General features: G+C 42.2%; 1 protein-coding gene across 1 annotated transcript in view; it reads left to right on the plus strand.

The window, feature by feature from the left end:
- The window catches only part of KIAA1211 (KIAA1211 ortholog), a 23,086-nt gene that overhangs the window by 7,888 nt on the left and 202 nt on the right, over nucleotides 1-14,996 (plus strand). The window contains 7 exon segments of the mRNA XM_010193506.1: nucleotides 288-452; nucleotides 2,513-2,581; nucleotides 3,892-4,074; nucleotides 6,497-7,456; nucleotides 7,592-9,533; nucleotides 11,006-11,221; nucleotides 12,304-12,447. Of these exon segments, the coding sequence (XP_010191808.1) occupies nucleotides 288-452; nucleotides 2,513-2,581; nucleotides 3,892-4,074; nucleotides 6,497-7,456; nucleotides 7,592-9,533; nucleotides 11,006-11,221; nucleotides 12,304-12,447 (3,679 nt within the window).

The following is a 14,996-nucleotide window of genomic DNA, read 5'->3' on the forward strand; positions in this document are numbered from 1 at the left end:
ATTGACAGTAAGTTTGCAAAAGTTGGCAACACTGATAAGAACTCAGGTTGATCATCCAGAATCAGAAATCATGCAGTAAATTTATGACCTTGGTCACTTTGTGGGGAGAAAGAAGAGGAGGTGGCCACTGTGTTGCAGCAATGTGAGCCTCAAGTTGATAGTTTTGTCCAGAGTCAGAAGTTGCGCTGAGTGTTTCTGTGCAGCTTTCACGTGAAGAAGGAGCGCGTGATAGACTTGGCTTGTTTTGCTCATAATTTAATAATTTTTTGTCTTTTCTTCCTTTTCAGCAACAGTTGGCCAAGAATATAAAATTTGGGCAGCCTCCACAAATGACAGTTTCTGCGAGGACAATGGGGGAGGCAAACACTGGTATAGAAGAGGATGTGTTGCTCGGTAGCCCCATGGAGATTGAGACTCAGCAGGACAGTGTGATCTCAGACAGTGGTAATAAAGTAAGCACTTTAAATTGACATATTCATGGCATTATAGAGGTATTAAAACAGTAAAGTTCACTGGGGCATAACAGATGTCTCCAATGAGGCGCAGCAGAGCTCAGTGGGCTGTTTTATGTAGGTGGGATCTCTCGGCTTGTGCTTCTTGGACTGATGAGGAGAGTGTGTGCTCTTGGCATCCTGAGCCAGGTCCCACAGAATTACTGGTTTGGATGCCTGCTCTGAGCTTCCAGCAAAGCAGACATCACTTGCAGTGTATCTAGAGGACAGGAAATGCTTTGGAGATAGAAAATGTCTTGAAATGTGGACTCTCCAGCATGGAAAGTTGTGCACGGCATCAAATGGCAAAAAGGAAAATCATTCCAAAATGACAGACAGGGGTCTGGAACCTAAATCCATAAAATCCTAGGTCTTGGGGTAAATATTCTCGTGGACGGGAACTGAAGGCAAGGAAAGGAGAGAAATGTTTTGAGAATGCTCCATAAATCCAAATGTGCAATCCAAAATCTAAACCCACAATGTACATGCAGCCCTTAAGATCCTGGAAGACATTGAGGCATGAGCCTTCACTTGTGTCCACTAGCTGTGTGAAGGGCAAAGCGTCCTCCACAGCTCATGCCTGTATTCAGCCAAACACACAGAAGGGAGATTTATGGCTGAGGTGGCCCAAATTCTTCATCAGTCTTTGAGCGGCAATGTAGCTGCTCTGTCACTGTGTCCTTTGTGGCTGTGATTGGATATGTCAGGGAGTCAGGCATTTGGGTAGGACCTGCACACTCACACCTCTCCCTGTGCAGACTGGAAGGCTGAAAATGAAGCCACAGTAAGTTATATTTTTTCTGTTTCACAAATACTCCCTTCTGAAGCAGTCAGTTGAGGTGAATCAAGACCATCCTGCATGACTCAGAGCACAAGAGAACAGTGGGACTGTGAACAGGTTTTGGCTGTGTACTCTGGTGCCAGGCTAGCCTCTGTGTTTGAGACCAACATAGGTTCTCTGCAGACAGCCTTCCTGGTCCTGCAGGGGACCCAAATGTCACCTAGTGACCTCCAGCTTGAAGATGAAAATAATTCAAGCACTAAAAAAAGACTGGAGTATCTTTGTGTAATAAGGAGGGAGAGATTCAGTCCTTACCACTTACTCTTTTTTATATTATGTTTTGAGAACAAAACTAATGTCTCTTTGCGTAAGTCATTTTTCCAAATACTGAGGGAGCCATCCCTACTCAGAGGAGATTGCAGACACCAGCAAACCGACAGTACATGCATAGGGTCTGCCAGAGCACTTGACGCTCTCCTTTTCTCTTTCTGTGCACTGTTGCTTTGTGATTTCTGATCTTCCTGACTAACTTGGATCGATAGCAGGAGTTCTGGATTTCATTTAAACTTGTATTTGTAAAGCCAATTCTTTCAGGCTTTATACTAACAATCATGTGCACCTGGTGTAACAGGATCCCAACATTCATTAGGTTATGAAGCAATAGTGTGATACCATGATTAAAAAAACGTTTCTGGGCTTGATGAATGCTGCTTCAACCCCTGCACCCTAAAAATCCCTTCCTGCAAGATGGCTTGGAGAGGTGCAGTAGGTAGGGAGTCCTGGTGACTGATAGGCTCTGCTTGCGCTGGGGGAGCTGGTTTGCTTTGTAAGAAGAGGAGTCTTCAAGAAACTGGAGTTGAAATTCTTTGCAGCAGTGTTAATGTCTGATCAGGTTCCTATATTTTTTCCTTAGGTGTAGATCAGGACAAAATAAAATTAGTAAGAGTTGATTGAAATGCTACAAACCTTGCTCTTTTGGTTTGAAACCTGGTTATCTTTATCTAAGGAAACATGAGAGTTCTGTCTTTTGTAGTGTCTTGTAGCAGCCACTGCATCTGTACAGACAGCAGTGATTCAAGGGGCAATGAGAGAAACTGAACTGTTTATCTAGAAATTCTGCAGTGACGGGAAACAGGTTAAAAATCCTCCTCTGACATGCATGATTTCACAAGTCCTTTGAACCGTACTTACGTGATACTTTACACTTTTAATATCTAGTTGTGGTGATCTTGTTTTCTAGTCCACTGACACTCCAGATTTCTTGAGAACACTGAATTTGCCTGGAACAGGACATGAAGTGGAAGAAAAGGTAACAAAACTCTGACACTAGGTTATTTTCTAATTTTAGTTATTAGAAGCCTGACAGTGTTTTCTTTAATACGTATTTCACTGTTTTGTCATCATCCAAGACTTTGTGAACATTGTGCAGTTCTGGGGCTAGTAAAGAAGCAATAGCTAAGGTTGTGAAATCTGTAAGAGCTGATTGCAGGAAACAGCAGAACTCAGTCTCTGCCAGTCTTGCAGCATTCCTGCATTTGATGTGTTAATCACAGAACCATCATTTTCATAAGTACGTGTACTACTTTGTTATGCCTACATGTAATTCAATAAGCATATGCAAAATGTTCCATCAGCTTTTAAGTAATTGCTTCCCTAATTAGCATGAGTTAAACCCTGGAAGATTACAGAGCTGTCTTGAAAACAATGCATGTGATTTTCTTTCCTTACAGAAGATGTTTTCTCCTTTATTTTTTTTTGTCTGCCTTCTTTTTCCACTTGGATTGTGCCAAATACCAGTCTCAGGATGAGAGCTTGGTGACTTATGGGAGAGACTGATTACAAACTCACTCTTACATGTCTAGACATACAGCTCCACTGTACTTATTCATGAGAGTAATCTCACTAAATCACTTTGTATTTGCTTTTTCTGAACCCAAACATTTGAAGGGCAAGAGGAAAAAAGCACCAACCAAGGCCAGAATTATCTTGGTTTTTTTGCTGTTCTTTGATGCTAGCTTGGACAATTCCACATGGCTGTGGAAGGAAGGTTTTCCACAGGCACTGTGCCAGTCCGAGATCCAATATCGTAGTCATCTCCCATGCACATAGTATGGCTCTGTGGCTGTTGTATGATAATGCTTAGATAAGTCAATCTGACTTGCTCTTGCCTAAAGTGTATGATCTAAATTATTTAAAGATGTAGATACTTTTGTATCTACTTTTGTAGATACTTTTTTTACTTACTACAGTAAGCAAACTTTAAAATATACCAGTGTTTGATGCTGCTTAAAACTCCCTTCCCATTCCCAAGAATTCTGAGTGAAGCTCAACTGTGAAAAAATCTGCCGTTAGAATGGTCTAAGTGATTTTTAAGTACAAAAGTATAAAAATCTGTAGTACTGCAAACAGGAAAAAATTACAGCTGTAACTTTCATGTCCAAATTTCATTATTTGTATAATGGAAAAAGAGGGTTTGAAATCTTTTCTGCTAAAATAACTCCTTTGAATTCAAAACTGCAAAGGCTTTTTGTATGTGTATGTGCTATTCATTTATTTATTTATTTATTTGTATGGAACAAATAGCTTAGTAATAGCTTCTTTTCTTGGTGATACAAACAGGTCCCTCCAGTCAAGTCATCTCGGCCAAAAAGACAATTTTCCTGTTCTGGCACAATTGAAACAATCAATTTGGATGCAGTTCCCCAGGCTGTTGCTCGTCTAGACAACAGTGCAGCTAAACACAAGCTGGCAGTGAAGCCAAAAAAGCAGAGGATGTCAAGAAAGCACAAGAGATTAACAAAGGTATTGAATCATTGGTCACATAGTGAGAGGAGGGGGGTTGCTTTTGAAGCTGAGTACAAGATAACTCTAACTGAGTGCACCAGGAGTAGCTACAACTTAAGATGCGGTTAGCAGTGTTGGAGATCAGTATTGAAATCTTCGTTGGTAAATCTTGTGTTTTCAGGGCAAAAGAAAACGCATGCTTCTTTCATTTTGTCTTCAAATCAAGACAGAGACCTAAAGATGAAGCCTTAGCTGGAGAGAAGACGCAAAGAAGTTTTAATGTAGCCAGTTGAAACAAATAGTACTTGCATGTACCTGAGGTACTTACACCAGGATTTTACATTGGCAGAGCTTTCTGACTCTGGTTTTTCTAGCAAAAAAGCATAGGTCATAAAGTTATGAAGGATATCTGCCTCTGTTTATGCTGCTCTGTATATGCAAACAGTGCAAAATTTGGTTGGAAAAAAGATTCTCTAAAACTGTCATGAGTTCTGACAGTGATAGTATCACTGTATAGGGTCCTGCATCTGGCAAGGAATAGCCCTACACACCAGTTTATAGGGGGTGGCCTGCTGGAAAGCAGCTCTGTGGAGAGGGACTTGCGAGTTCTGGCGGACAATAAGTTAACCATGAACCAGCAATGTGCTCTCGTGGCCAAGAAGGCCAATGGCATCCTGGGGTGCATTAAGAAGAGTGTGGCCAGTGGGTTGAGAGAGGTTCTACTCCCCCTCTACTCTGCCCTGGTGAGACCACATCGGGAATATTGTGTCCAGTTCTGGACTCCCCAGTTCAAGAAAGACATGGAGCTACTGGAGAGAGTCCAGCGCAGAGCCATTAAGATGATGAGGGGACTGGAACATCTCTCTTATGAGGAAAGGCTGAGAGAGACTGGAACATCTCTCTTATGAGGAAAGGCTGAGAGAGCTGAGACTGAGAGGGGATTTAATTAATGCTTATAAATATCTAAAGGGCATGTGTCAAGAGGATGAGGCCAGATTCCTTTCAGTGGTGCACTGCAACAGGACAAGGGGCAACAGGTACAAACTGGAACACAGGAAGTTCAAGCTCAACATGAGTAAAACTTAATTTGAGGGTGACAGAGCACTGGAACAGGCTGCCCAGAGAGGTTCTGGAGTCTCCTCCTCTGGAGACATTCAAAACCCACCTGGATGCTATCCTGTGCAACCGGCTGTAGGTGAACCTGCTTTGGCAGGGGGTTGGACAAGATCATCTCCAGAAGTCCCTTCTAATCCCTACCATTCTGTGATTCTATGATTGTCTTGTAAGAAAGAATAAGACTTAAGTAACACAGCTCCTGCTACAGCTGAAGTGAATTATCAAGTCCTTGTTTTGTACACTTACTACATGGCTATTTTGCTTTTTATCTTGACATCTTACCAGTGCTTGTAAACAAGACAAGACTATTCAACTAATACAGGGTTCAGGAAAGGCCACTGTCCTTTCTTCTGCACCACTGCACTTGCATTTATCACTCTTCGTATGAAGAAATTTATTTTAAACCTCATGTTTATACAGAATGTTTATCTGGAGCCAAATGATGGCTCAAAAAATGATAGCTAGACATGGCATTAGCTGAGCTGTCTTCCTCGGTAAAAGTGCTAGGAAGCGCTCTTCAGGTGCAGCTCACTTTCAGACCATGTCGCTGCAAAGACGAGGAGCAAGCTGTGGAGACTTGCTTTCAGTTTATTGCAGGTATTGCACCCTCATGCTAGGGCTGCGGGTCAAGCACGCAGAACCAGCAGCCAGCCCATGTCTTGGTACCGCACAGTGCCGTGGTGCTGGGGAGCTCTTGGTTCTCTGTCCATGCATGGTCCCACGGGTCCTGCAATAGGACTGGAGCCTCAGCACAGCTAATGAGGAAGATATCCTGGCTCAGGATTTGGGGAAACCCACCAAATCCTGTTCCCCTGAGCACTGCTCTTTCCTGGCTAGCACTGCAGAGCTCTTTTCTGCAGGCAGCAGCTTCTGCTTCTGCAAGTAACAGCTGGATTTGCCATGAAAGAACTGGCAAAACTATGCCCTTAAGCAGGTGGTAATTATTTCGGGCTTAAAGGATGGAGTTCATAGTAATAGAACAGGCATGTGAAACTTGTGCTCTATTCCTTGTGCTTCTGTAAATTTGAAATGGCAGGGCTCAGTCTGGATTAGCTCATGTACACCAAATGGTGATTCAATATTTAGCATTATGCCATTACCACTGTTGGGATATTTTCTTTCTTTTAAAGGCTATCATCCAAATAGGTGAGAGACAGAGGATATATGATGATGTGCTGCAGAAATTGGGAGGTGTTGGCTCTGGATCCAAATAATTGTTCTTAAATTTATTTTTTTTTATTTGCAACTGATTGCTTGTTCTCTGTAAAGAATAACAGCCCAGTAGGCAACATTCTGTAATTCCAAACTTGTCTCCCAATTTTAGGGATCACAAAGTTTAACAATAACAGAATTTGAACCGGAGGACCTAGACACTGAGCTGTTTGGAGACAGATACCCAGGTTATAATGGACACTTCATAGCAGACAAGCTAATCCAGAACAGAGATGAGCAGAAGCAGCCTCAGCTGGCAGAGGAGAAGAGAGTTGAAGATCACTGGGGGATCTTTGAGGCCGAAAGGATAAGGCAGATTGTAGAAATGGAAGAACAAAGAGAAATGGAGGAACAAAGGTGCCAAGAACTGGAGCAGATGCAAAAAGAGCAGGAGAGAAGGCGTTACGAAGAAGAGAGGAGGCAGTATCTCCTTGAAGGAGAGACATCTTTGAAAATTGAAGAGCAGACCTGCCATAAAGAGGAGAGGAGGCTGCTGGAGGCTGACAGGAGGCAAGAGCTGGAGGAACAGAGGTGCCAGGAGCTGGAGAAGCAGAGGCAGAAGGAGCTGGAGAAGCAACAGGGACAAGAGCTGGAGGAGCAGAAGCTCCAGGAACAGGAGCAACAGAGACGAGAGCTGGAGGAGCAGAAACTCCAGCAACAGGAGCAACAACAAAGACAAGAGCTGGAAGAGCAGCAGCGCTGTGAACAAGAGCAGAGATGTCACGAGTTGGAGGAGCAGAAGAGGCAGGAGCTGGAGGAGCAGAAGCATCAGGAATGGGAAGAGCTGAGGTGCAAGGAGCTAGAGGAGAAACAGAGACAAGAGCTGGAGGAGCAGAAGAGGCCAGAGCTGGAAGAATTAAGGCAATGTGAGATTGAAACACAGTGTCAAGAGGAAGAAGAAAGAAATTGGCTGGAGGAACAAAAAGAACTCGAGGAACAAAATAAGGAAGAAAAACAGAGACAAGAGCTAGAAGAGAAAGAACTTCAACAAGCTGAAATAAAACTGAAACAGGATAAAGAGGCTGAGAGCCTAAAACAACAGAAGAAACAGGAGGAACAAAAGCAGCATTTGAAGGAGAAAGGAGAAAAGACAGAGAAGGAACAACCCCAGCAAGTAATGGATAAGAAAAAAAAGAAACAGGAAGAGCAGAGAAGACACAAGCTTATAAAACAAATGCACATGGAAAGTGCAGACATTGTGCAACAGGATGAACTGAACCTGCAAAAGGAACAAAATGAACAAGAATGGAGCAAGCTGGAAGAGCAGAAGGTAGACACAGAAGGACAAAATCTTCAGCAAAATCAGCAAGAAAAGTCCTTGGAACAGCAACGGGACAAGGATCACTTGTGTCCTCGAGGGGCTGATAGGCATCCGGTAGATGAGAAGCTCCAGGAAGGATCAAGATCCCAAAAACTCAAACAGCCAGAAAAAGGGAATAAAACAGCAGAAGAAGTCCTAGCCCAGAAACTCAAGCGAGAAGTTGAGGCTCAGGAGCAAAAGCGAATAGGGGAAGAGCTTAGGTGGCAAGAGGTAGATGAAAGGCAGACTGCATCCAGGCCCTTCACATTTCAAGTGTCTTCTGGAGATAAACAGATCATATTTCAGAAGGTAAACCTGAGTCCAGTCATGCCCGTCAAAGGAGCAGGGCTTTCTTCTCCATCCAACAAAGACTGCAGGATGCACGCCTCCAGCAAGGGCTCTCATACACTGCCATCGTCTGTGTGCGTACCCCACACAGCTATTTTGGTGACTGGAGCACAACTGTGTGGCACAGCAGTCAACCTGAACCAGATAAAGGACACAGCCTGTAAATCTTTACTTGGCTTAACAGAAGAGAGAAAAAATGTGGATATTCCTTCACCAGAGAAGGCACAGAAAAAACCCCAGGATCCCAAACCCAGCAGCAGCAAATTGAAATATGCACAGGAGGCATTGAACAACCAGGCCGTACTGGCAGAGTGGGCCTCCATTCGCTCCAGGATCCTCAAGAACACAGAAAACAGCAAATACAACGAGAGAGACCGAGTAAGTGTCTGCAGACACAGTGATGACTGGACGCCCCGAGGACGGGGTGCTCCCCATGGAAACTTGAGGAAAACCCTCTCTGCAAATGCAAAGTTCTCAATAACTCCAGCATGGCAGAAGTTTTCAGAAGCTTCAAAAGCCAATTTGGATGCTGAGAATGTAAGTGCAGCAAAGAGCAGTGAAACAGTGGCTGCGGGAAGAATCACCAGCTCATCTGCTGATTCGAAGGAGGATGTGGCTTCCACTCTCAAGGATAACTTAGCCGAAAAGGGTAAGGAGAAAACGGAAAGCCATAGTGAAAAGACAGATAACACAGAAGGCTGTAAATTTGCAAAAGATCTCCCATCTTTCCTTGTTCCAAGTTTTCCTCATTCTCCAGGTAAGGAATTACCCCAGGCAGAGCTTCCTGGCACTCCGGAAAACCAGCAGAATAGCAGCACAAAAAAAGCAGATAAATCAGCACCAAATGGAGAAGAAAACATTTCTCCTTTTGGGATAAAGTTACGAAGGACAAACTACTCTTTACGTTTCCATTACGATCAACAGGCAGAGCAAAGGAAAAAGAAAAGATACAGTGCAGGAGATAGTTTTGATGGTGTGCCTGACTCACTCGTGACAACAGAGGGTGAGAAAGATTCCTCTGTTTTTGCTCCACAAGAGAGCACATCCCCTGGCACAGGAAGACCAAATGTCCCTGGTGTTTTAAAAGACTCAAAAGACTCTTCAGTTGCTGTAGTGGAGAAGGCACCACCAGCGGGCACACCAGTGGTCCTACCAGCCATCGGCCAGAGTGCTTTGACCCCTCATGACAAACCAGCATCCAAGTCACTGGTCCCACAGAAACCTGCTTTAGCTCCAAAGCCAACCAGCCAGACGCCACCATTGTCTCCCCTTTCTAAAATGAACAGATCAAACCTGGCTGAAACGCTAGGGCAGAGGTTGGTCAAAGCTGAATCGGACGGGAGCTGGAGAAAAGACGAGAGAGCAAACGCAGTGCACCCCACACCGTCTAATGAGTACAAAAACAACGAGGAGGAAATCAGAGAAAAGAAGTCATTTTTCCCATCTATAAGTATTCCGTGGAGAGAAAAAAGTGACAAAAAGCCTGAGCCATTGAAGAAAGGTATGTATTCTTCAAAGGTCAGTTAGCTGTTGTCTGCATTTCCAAAATGAGGTACTGGAAGTCCAGAGAAAGACATTTGGTCTTAAGCTATAATTTTTACCAGGAATGTTATTTGAGTACTGCTACTATGCTTTGGGTTCTCTGAATGAGTGGGACTTCCCATCCTCACAATTTAATTCAGAAACGCACAAACTTAGCGTAAGCAGTGGAACCTGCTTAGGAAAGTTAATTTCAAGGAGGCAACAGAAGAGTGCGTGTGGTTTCCTTGACAGAGATGTTACCTGGTTAGTCAGAGGATGGACTCTGTGTAATGGTGTCATCAGAGCAAAGAGAATAATTTTTACAATTTATATTATATTGTTTCTATTTTTTAGGGGAATATTATCTAGCTTAAAAAATACTAAGATCTGGGTCCCCTTATAGTGCCTATCATGGGCAAATTCTCTATGTAACCCAAGATAGCTGGGCAGAGGACTCTGCATTTCAGAGGCACTTTTCAGTAATCAAAACAATTACAGTAGCCATGATGGCTCTTCAGAGGGGACTTGAAAGCCCCCGTGTACTGAAAAAGTATTCTGTACAAGAGGAAAAATAACCCTGTCAGTGTAAGGACACTCAAGAATAACGCAGGAATTCAACATTTAATTGGGAGATCACCATTTTTTTCCATTCTTGACTTCTGCAAGCATCAAGACACTTCTAAAAGCATATCTCAGTGGAACTACTGCTTTTTTTTTACGATTTTTTAATACTTTTTCCTTCCACTTTCATTTTTAAATGAGGATTTATGGAAATGAGTTGGAGGCACAGCTGCTGGCCTGGGAGAGCAGGGCCCAGAGCAGCTGAGGGTTTCTGTGCTCACTGAGCTCTGCACCATTGCACCCCAGTGCTACTTCCTGCCGCTCATAGCTCTATACTGGGTGCTAGCCCTAATTTCAGACAGGGTGCAGAAAGTCAAATGCTTAAGTGACAAAAGAAAACCCCAACCACAACATTTTTCTAAGAGGGATATATTTACAGGAGTACCAAATTTCAGCCCCCTTCTGTGGGCCAAAGTTTGGACACTCGTCTTCCCTTAATTACAGCTGGAAAACCAGGAAACTGCAGTACATAGTGGCTGGAGCCCTTTCATCAGAGTTATAAACAGTGCCTCGGTGTCACTTATATATCCCACTGTGTGAGATATATATTTATTTGTAATAAGGAAGGCTGTAAGTGTCTGGGGTAGGCTTTTTCACACACACAAAAAAAGGATAAATTTGGACAGCTGTATGAGCATGTTGAATTAGGTCTCACTCTTCAGGCATAAAAACTGTTTCAGGATGTGACGTACAGTCCCTGAAGGTCTGTGAATGTCATGGCATTCGACAGCTTCAGCTCCAGAGTCTTCCCAAGGTGGAGAAGTTGTACTAAGACAGGTGAAGTGATTTTTTAATACTTTTTAATACAGTTTTTTTCATGTTTTCTTTCAGAAAAGCCAGTCCTCCAGAGCAGGCACTCTTTAGATGGCTCTAAACTGATGGAAAAAGTTGAAACTTCACAACCACTTTGGATTACATTAGCACTGCAAAAGCAAAAGGGATTTCGTGAGCAGCAAGCAACAAGGGAAGAGAGGAGACAAGCCAGAGAGGCAAAGCAAGCGGAGAAGATGGCTAAAGAAAATGTAAACGATCTTTAGAAACCTGCCCGTTAAAATACTGATAGCATAATTATAACTCTGAGCTAGTTGTATTATGTGAGAGGGAATTTTGGTTTTTTATGTTTGGTTTGTAAGGTTTCATAAAAGCTAAAATGACAGTGAGTAAAAACATAGTCTGAAAGCCTGGAGATCCCTTTTGCAAAACTGAGACCTCCAGGAGCAAATAACTGTGCAAGAGTGTGATGGTTTCAGTGTAACCTCCGATGCCTTAATATCAGGTGGTGGTTAATGGCAGTCACAAGCACGACCCCTGTGCAGGTGACGGGACAGGAAAATTGTATGCAATGTGGTTGTCTCAGTGCTTGAGTAAATAACATGTTAAGCCTTAATGCTTGGGGAATAACAGCTGAAATATTCAGTTATAGGTGAATATTTATTAGTAAGTTTTAATTTATTTTTATCATAATGTATTCTTTGGATAAAATGTAGACGAATGCAAGAAATGATCTGTCTTGTGTAACACTGAAATGCCTGAAGCAGACACTGAATTCAAGTGTCACTTTTTTCCTGTTCTCCAAATAGGTATTTCCTACCCATGGGTTCCTGTTAGTAAGAAAAACACTTCTACTTGCAGTACAGAAGTGATGCTACACAAGCAGTGGTGCTGTATATAGATAGTGCAGATGGTAAAAAGGGAAATTTTGTGGATAACGAAGTATATTTTGATGTTTTTTATGAGACCCAAATTTCTGATGGACACATGCACAATTACAGACATAAATAATCGGTGAAAGAAAGAGCAGTGGATGTGAAGTTGCCCACAGATGCACACTGTGTTTCAGTGCTGTATTGACCAGGTAGGGTTGGCTCAAACTGACTGAAATGGCAACATGATGAATTTAACTTTGTAGGGATTTTTTTTTTACAGTCTTTAAAAACTGTTAGTTTTAGAAGTATCAGTGTGTTTAGAGTCTTTGCTGAAAAGGAAAAGGTTAAGGATTAAGCAAAAGACAGGTGATGGATGAAAGCATCAAGTGTGACATCTCTTACTTGTAGCCACTGCATGGCAGACTTGTTTCTCATTTAGCAGATTTCCTCCTCTGTTCCAGGCTGCTGTCAGTAATCAGTCAGACAATAAAACCAACAGCAGCAAGACAAGCACACTGCAGAAATCGACACCTCAGGAAGGGGAGAAGAAAATTGAGACAGCTGTGTCAAGACTAGAAAGAAGAGAGCAGCTAAAGAAGTCAAACACCCTTCCAACTTCTGTGACAGGTACAGTGAGAAATTCAGATTTACTCTAGGAGTACTGCACTTCAGAAATGGTACTGCGTGTTTTTGAGAAAGGGAATGAATGATACGGTTTTTTCTCATGTTACTCCTAGAATTACAAATGCATTTGCTTTCAGAACAGAACAGCACAACTTGTCCCAGACTCATGTGCTGGCCATTATGCTGGAAATACATAATTTTAACAGGTTTTCACCAGATTCCCCATGAGTATTCTCATTTCCTTCAAAACTGCAAAGTCTAATCAATTCAGTTGAAGGTAGCCTGTCACTTTGAATTTAGGACTTCTCCCTCCCAGTCAATTGTTTGGTATGGAAGGTTGGAACCAGAACCAACCACTTTATCTATCACTTCGGTTAAGCTGAAACGATTACGTATTCAAAAGGCAAGCACATTAAAATAAATACTTCCCCAAAGGGCACAATATCTGGGGTGGCGTAAGGTGATTGTTTTAAAAGGAGATTTGCCTAACGTTTCTGTAGCCAACATTAGTCCTAGGCAAAAGGTTTTGGAGAAGAGTACAGATAGGCATTGAATAAACCTTTTTACAAGTTGCACAGTCACTAGTGTGGGCTTCTTTGAAAGTACATATGCGTATCAGCTGAATCTATTCAGCTCTACTCCAATGCAACTATTGAGAGCAATGAGGTAATTAATTTATCTGATCTGTAATAGTAAAGGCTACAGCAGTGCTACTCCTACATTCCAGCCTGTTGCAAGCTGAACAAGCCCTACACATGCCTATGTTCAGTTGGTTCAGCAACTGCACGCCAGTGCAGATATCTCTGAGAGTTTGTTTTACTTGCAGCATCTTGCACTGGACCAGATGATCTTTAAAGGTCCCTTCCAACCCATACCAGATCCTACATAGATTGCCCCAAACTTCCCTGCTTCCTGTCAGCCTGCTTCCAGTGCCCAAACTCCAGCTGGTGGGCAGCTGGAGCAGCTTTACAACTTTCCTGTCAGCCTGTAACAGGGTTCTGTCACTGCCCTACTTCAAGGGTTTAGTAGTGCAATGTCACAGTCAATTCTAGCACAGATCAAACTCTAGCGCAATAGATGATGCCAAATTAGATCAAAGAAGGGCCAAAACCCAATTATCCTCGGTCAGTTGGTCTGTGCTAGAATGAGTGTTTCAGGAGGAATTACCAATTTTGAATTACCTGAAGTGAAAGCATAGAACTGTGTTGGCCTGGATTTCCATGTGATTACAGCTACGTTTGGAGCCATCATCAACTGCACAAATATGCTATGCACAAGTATTTGTTTATAATGGATGATGACACTGATTTGGGTTTCCCACTTAAGGCAGAAGACCAGGCTAAAGCATGTTTCAAATAAGTTTGCTGAGTCCTCCTCTAGGAACATTTTAAAAAAGTCCACCCAAAACTTGAGGAGGTTGGTATATTTCAGACTTGCACTTGAGTTTTGTACAGCAGGAACTGATAAGAGGGTGTAACCTTTAAAATAGCCTAAATTACTGTAACCTTTAAAATAATTGGCTTTTCAAGCTGTCTATAGCAATAGCTGCTTCTACTGTTCATTTAGTCTAGCCAAAAATACATTATTAAAGTTGCACTAAAAAGAAAAATAAACAATTTTTGCCATTCATGCAATTTTAAAGCTCTTTAAAGCATTCAAAACCTGAAAATGAAATGCAACTGCAAATAATTCGGACTGAATCTGAACATTTAACAAAAAAAAGCTTTTTGGCTCATAGAAAATAAAATGTGTAAGGAGGAGATTACTGAGGAGTTGTTTTGTAACGAAGATTTTTAGAGTTACTCCATACGTTTCAGGCAGGACTTATTTCTATCCAGGCTGTCTTTAGGGGCATCCACTGTCCCAGAATTAAACAATCTCTCCACTTGACTTCTACAATATAGTTCTACAGTTCTGCTCTGTAAATCAGTTGCTTATTCCGCACCTTTTCTTGCTGAGACAGCTGTTTGTCTCAAATATTTTATTTTAAAGAAAATCTGATAAACAGCTATTGGAGAAAGCTGGTTCATGTCTTCTTCAGGACAGTCTCATGGGAGTGAGAGGCATAAACTGAGGCATGAAACTATAGGACCATTTTCTTCTCTGTGCTTATTTAAAGCCTTTCCCTAAAAAGGGAATCTAAACCCTACTGAACACACCCTACTGAAGGTTACATGTGTTCAGCAGCTGCATTACCAGAGAGGAAAAAAAATCCAGCTTTATTTCCCATTGTTTGCTATATTGCAGAGGAATCAAAATAGTTTATGTAAAGAAGCTGAGCAAATTGGACATGTTTTCTCTGGATCTCACAGAGACTCAATATTTCGTTCCTATTTTTGTGAGTTGCATTACTTGGAGTCACCTCTGGAAAAGGAAACTCAGCTTTTCCTAACTTGATTATTTTGCAAATACAATGAAAAGTGAGATTTAACTAGAAGGGTTGGAAATAAATATGAAGTGTTATATCAGAACTTCTTCACAGAAAAGAAGCGAAATCTCTAGATCTCCTGCAACAAGTACAGGGTTCAACTAATGTTATTTTTCTCTTTCCC

This window comes from Mesitornis unicolor, unplaced genomic scaffold (assembly GCF_000695765.1).
Source record: "Mesitornis unicolor isolate BGI_N332 unplaced genomic scaffold, ASM69576v1 scaffold21641, whole genome shotgun sequence".
NCBI lineage: Eukaryota > Metazoa > Chordata > Aves > Mesitornithiformes > Mesitornithidae > Mesitornis > Mesitornis unicolor.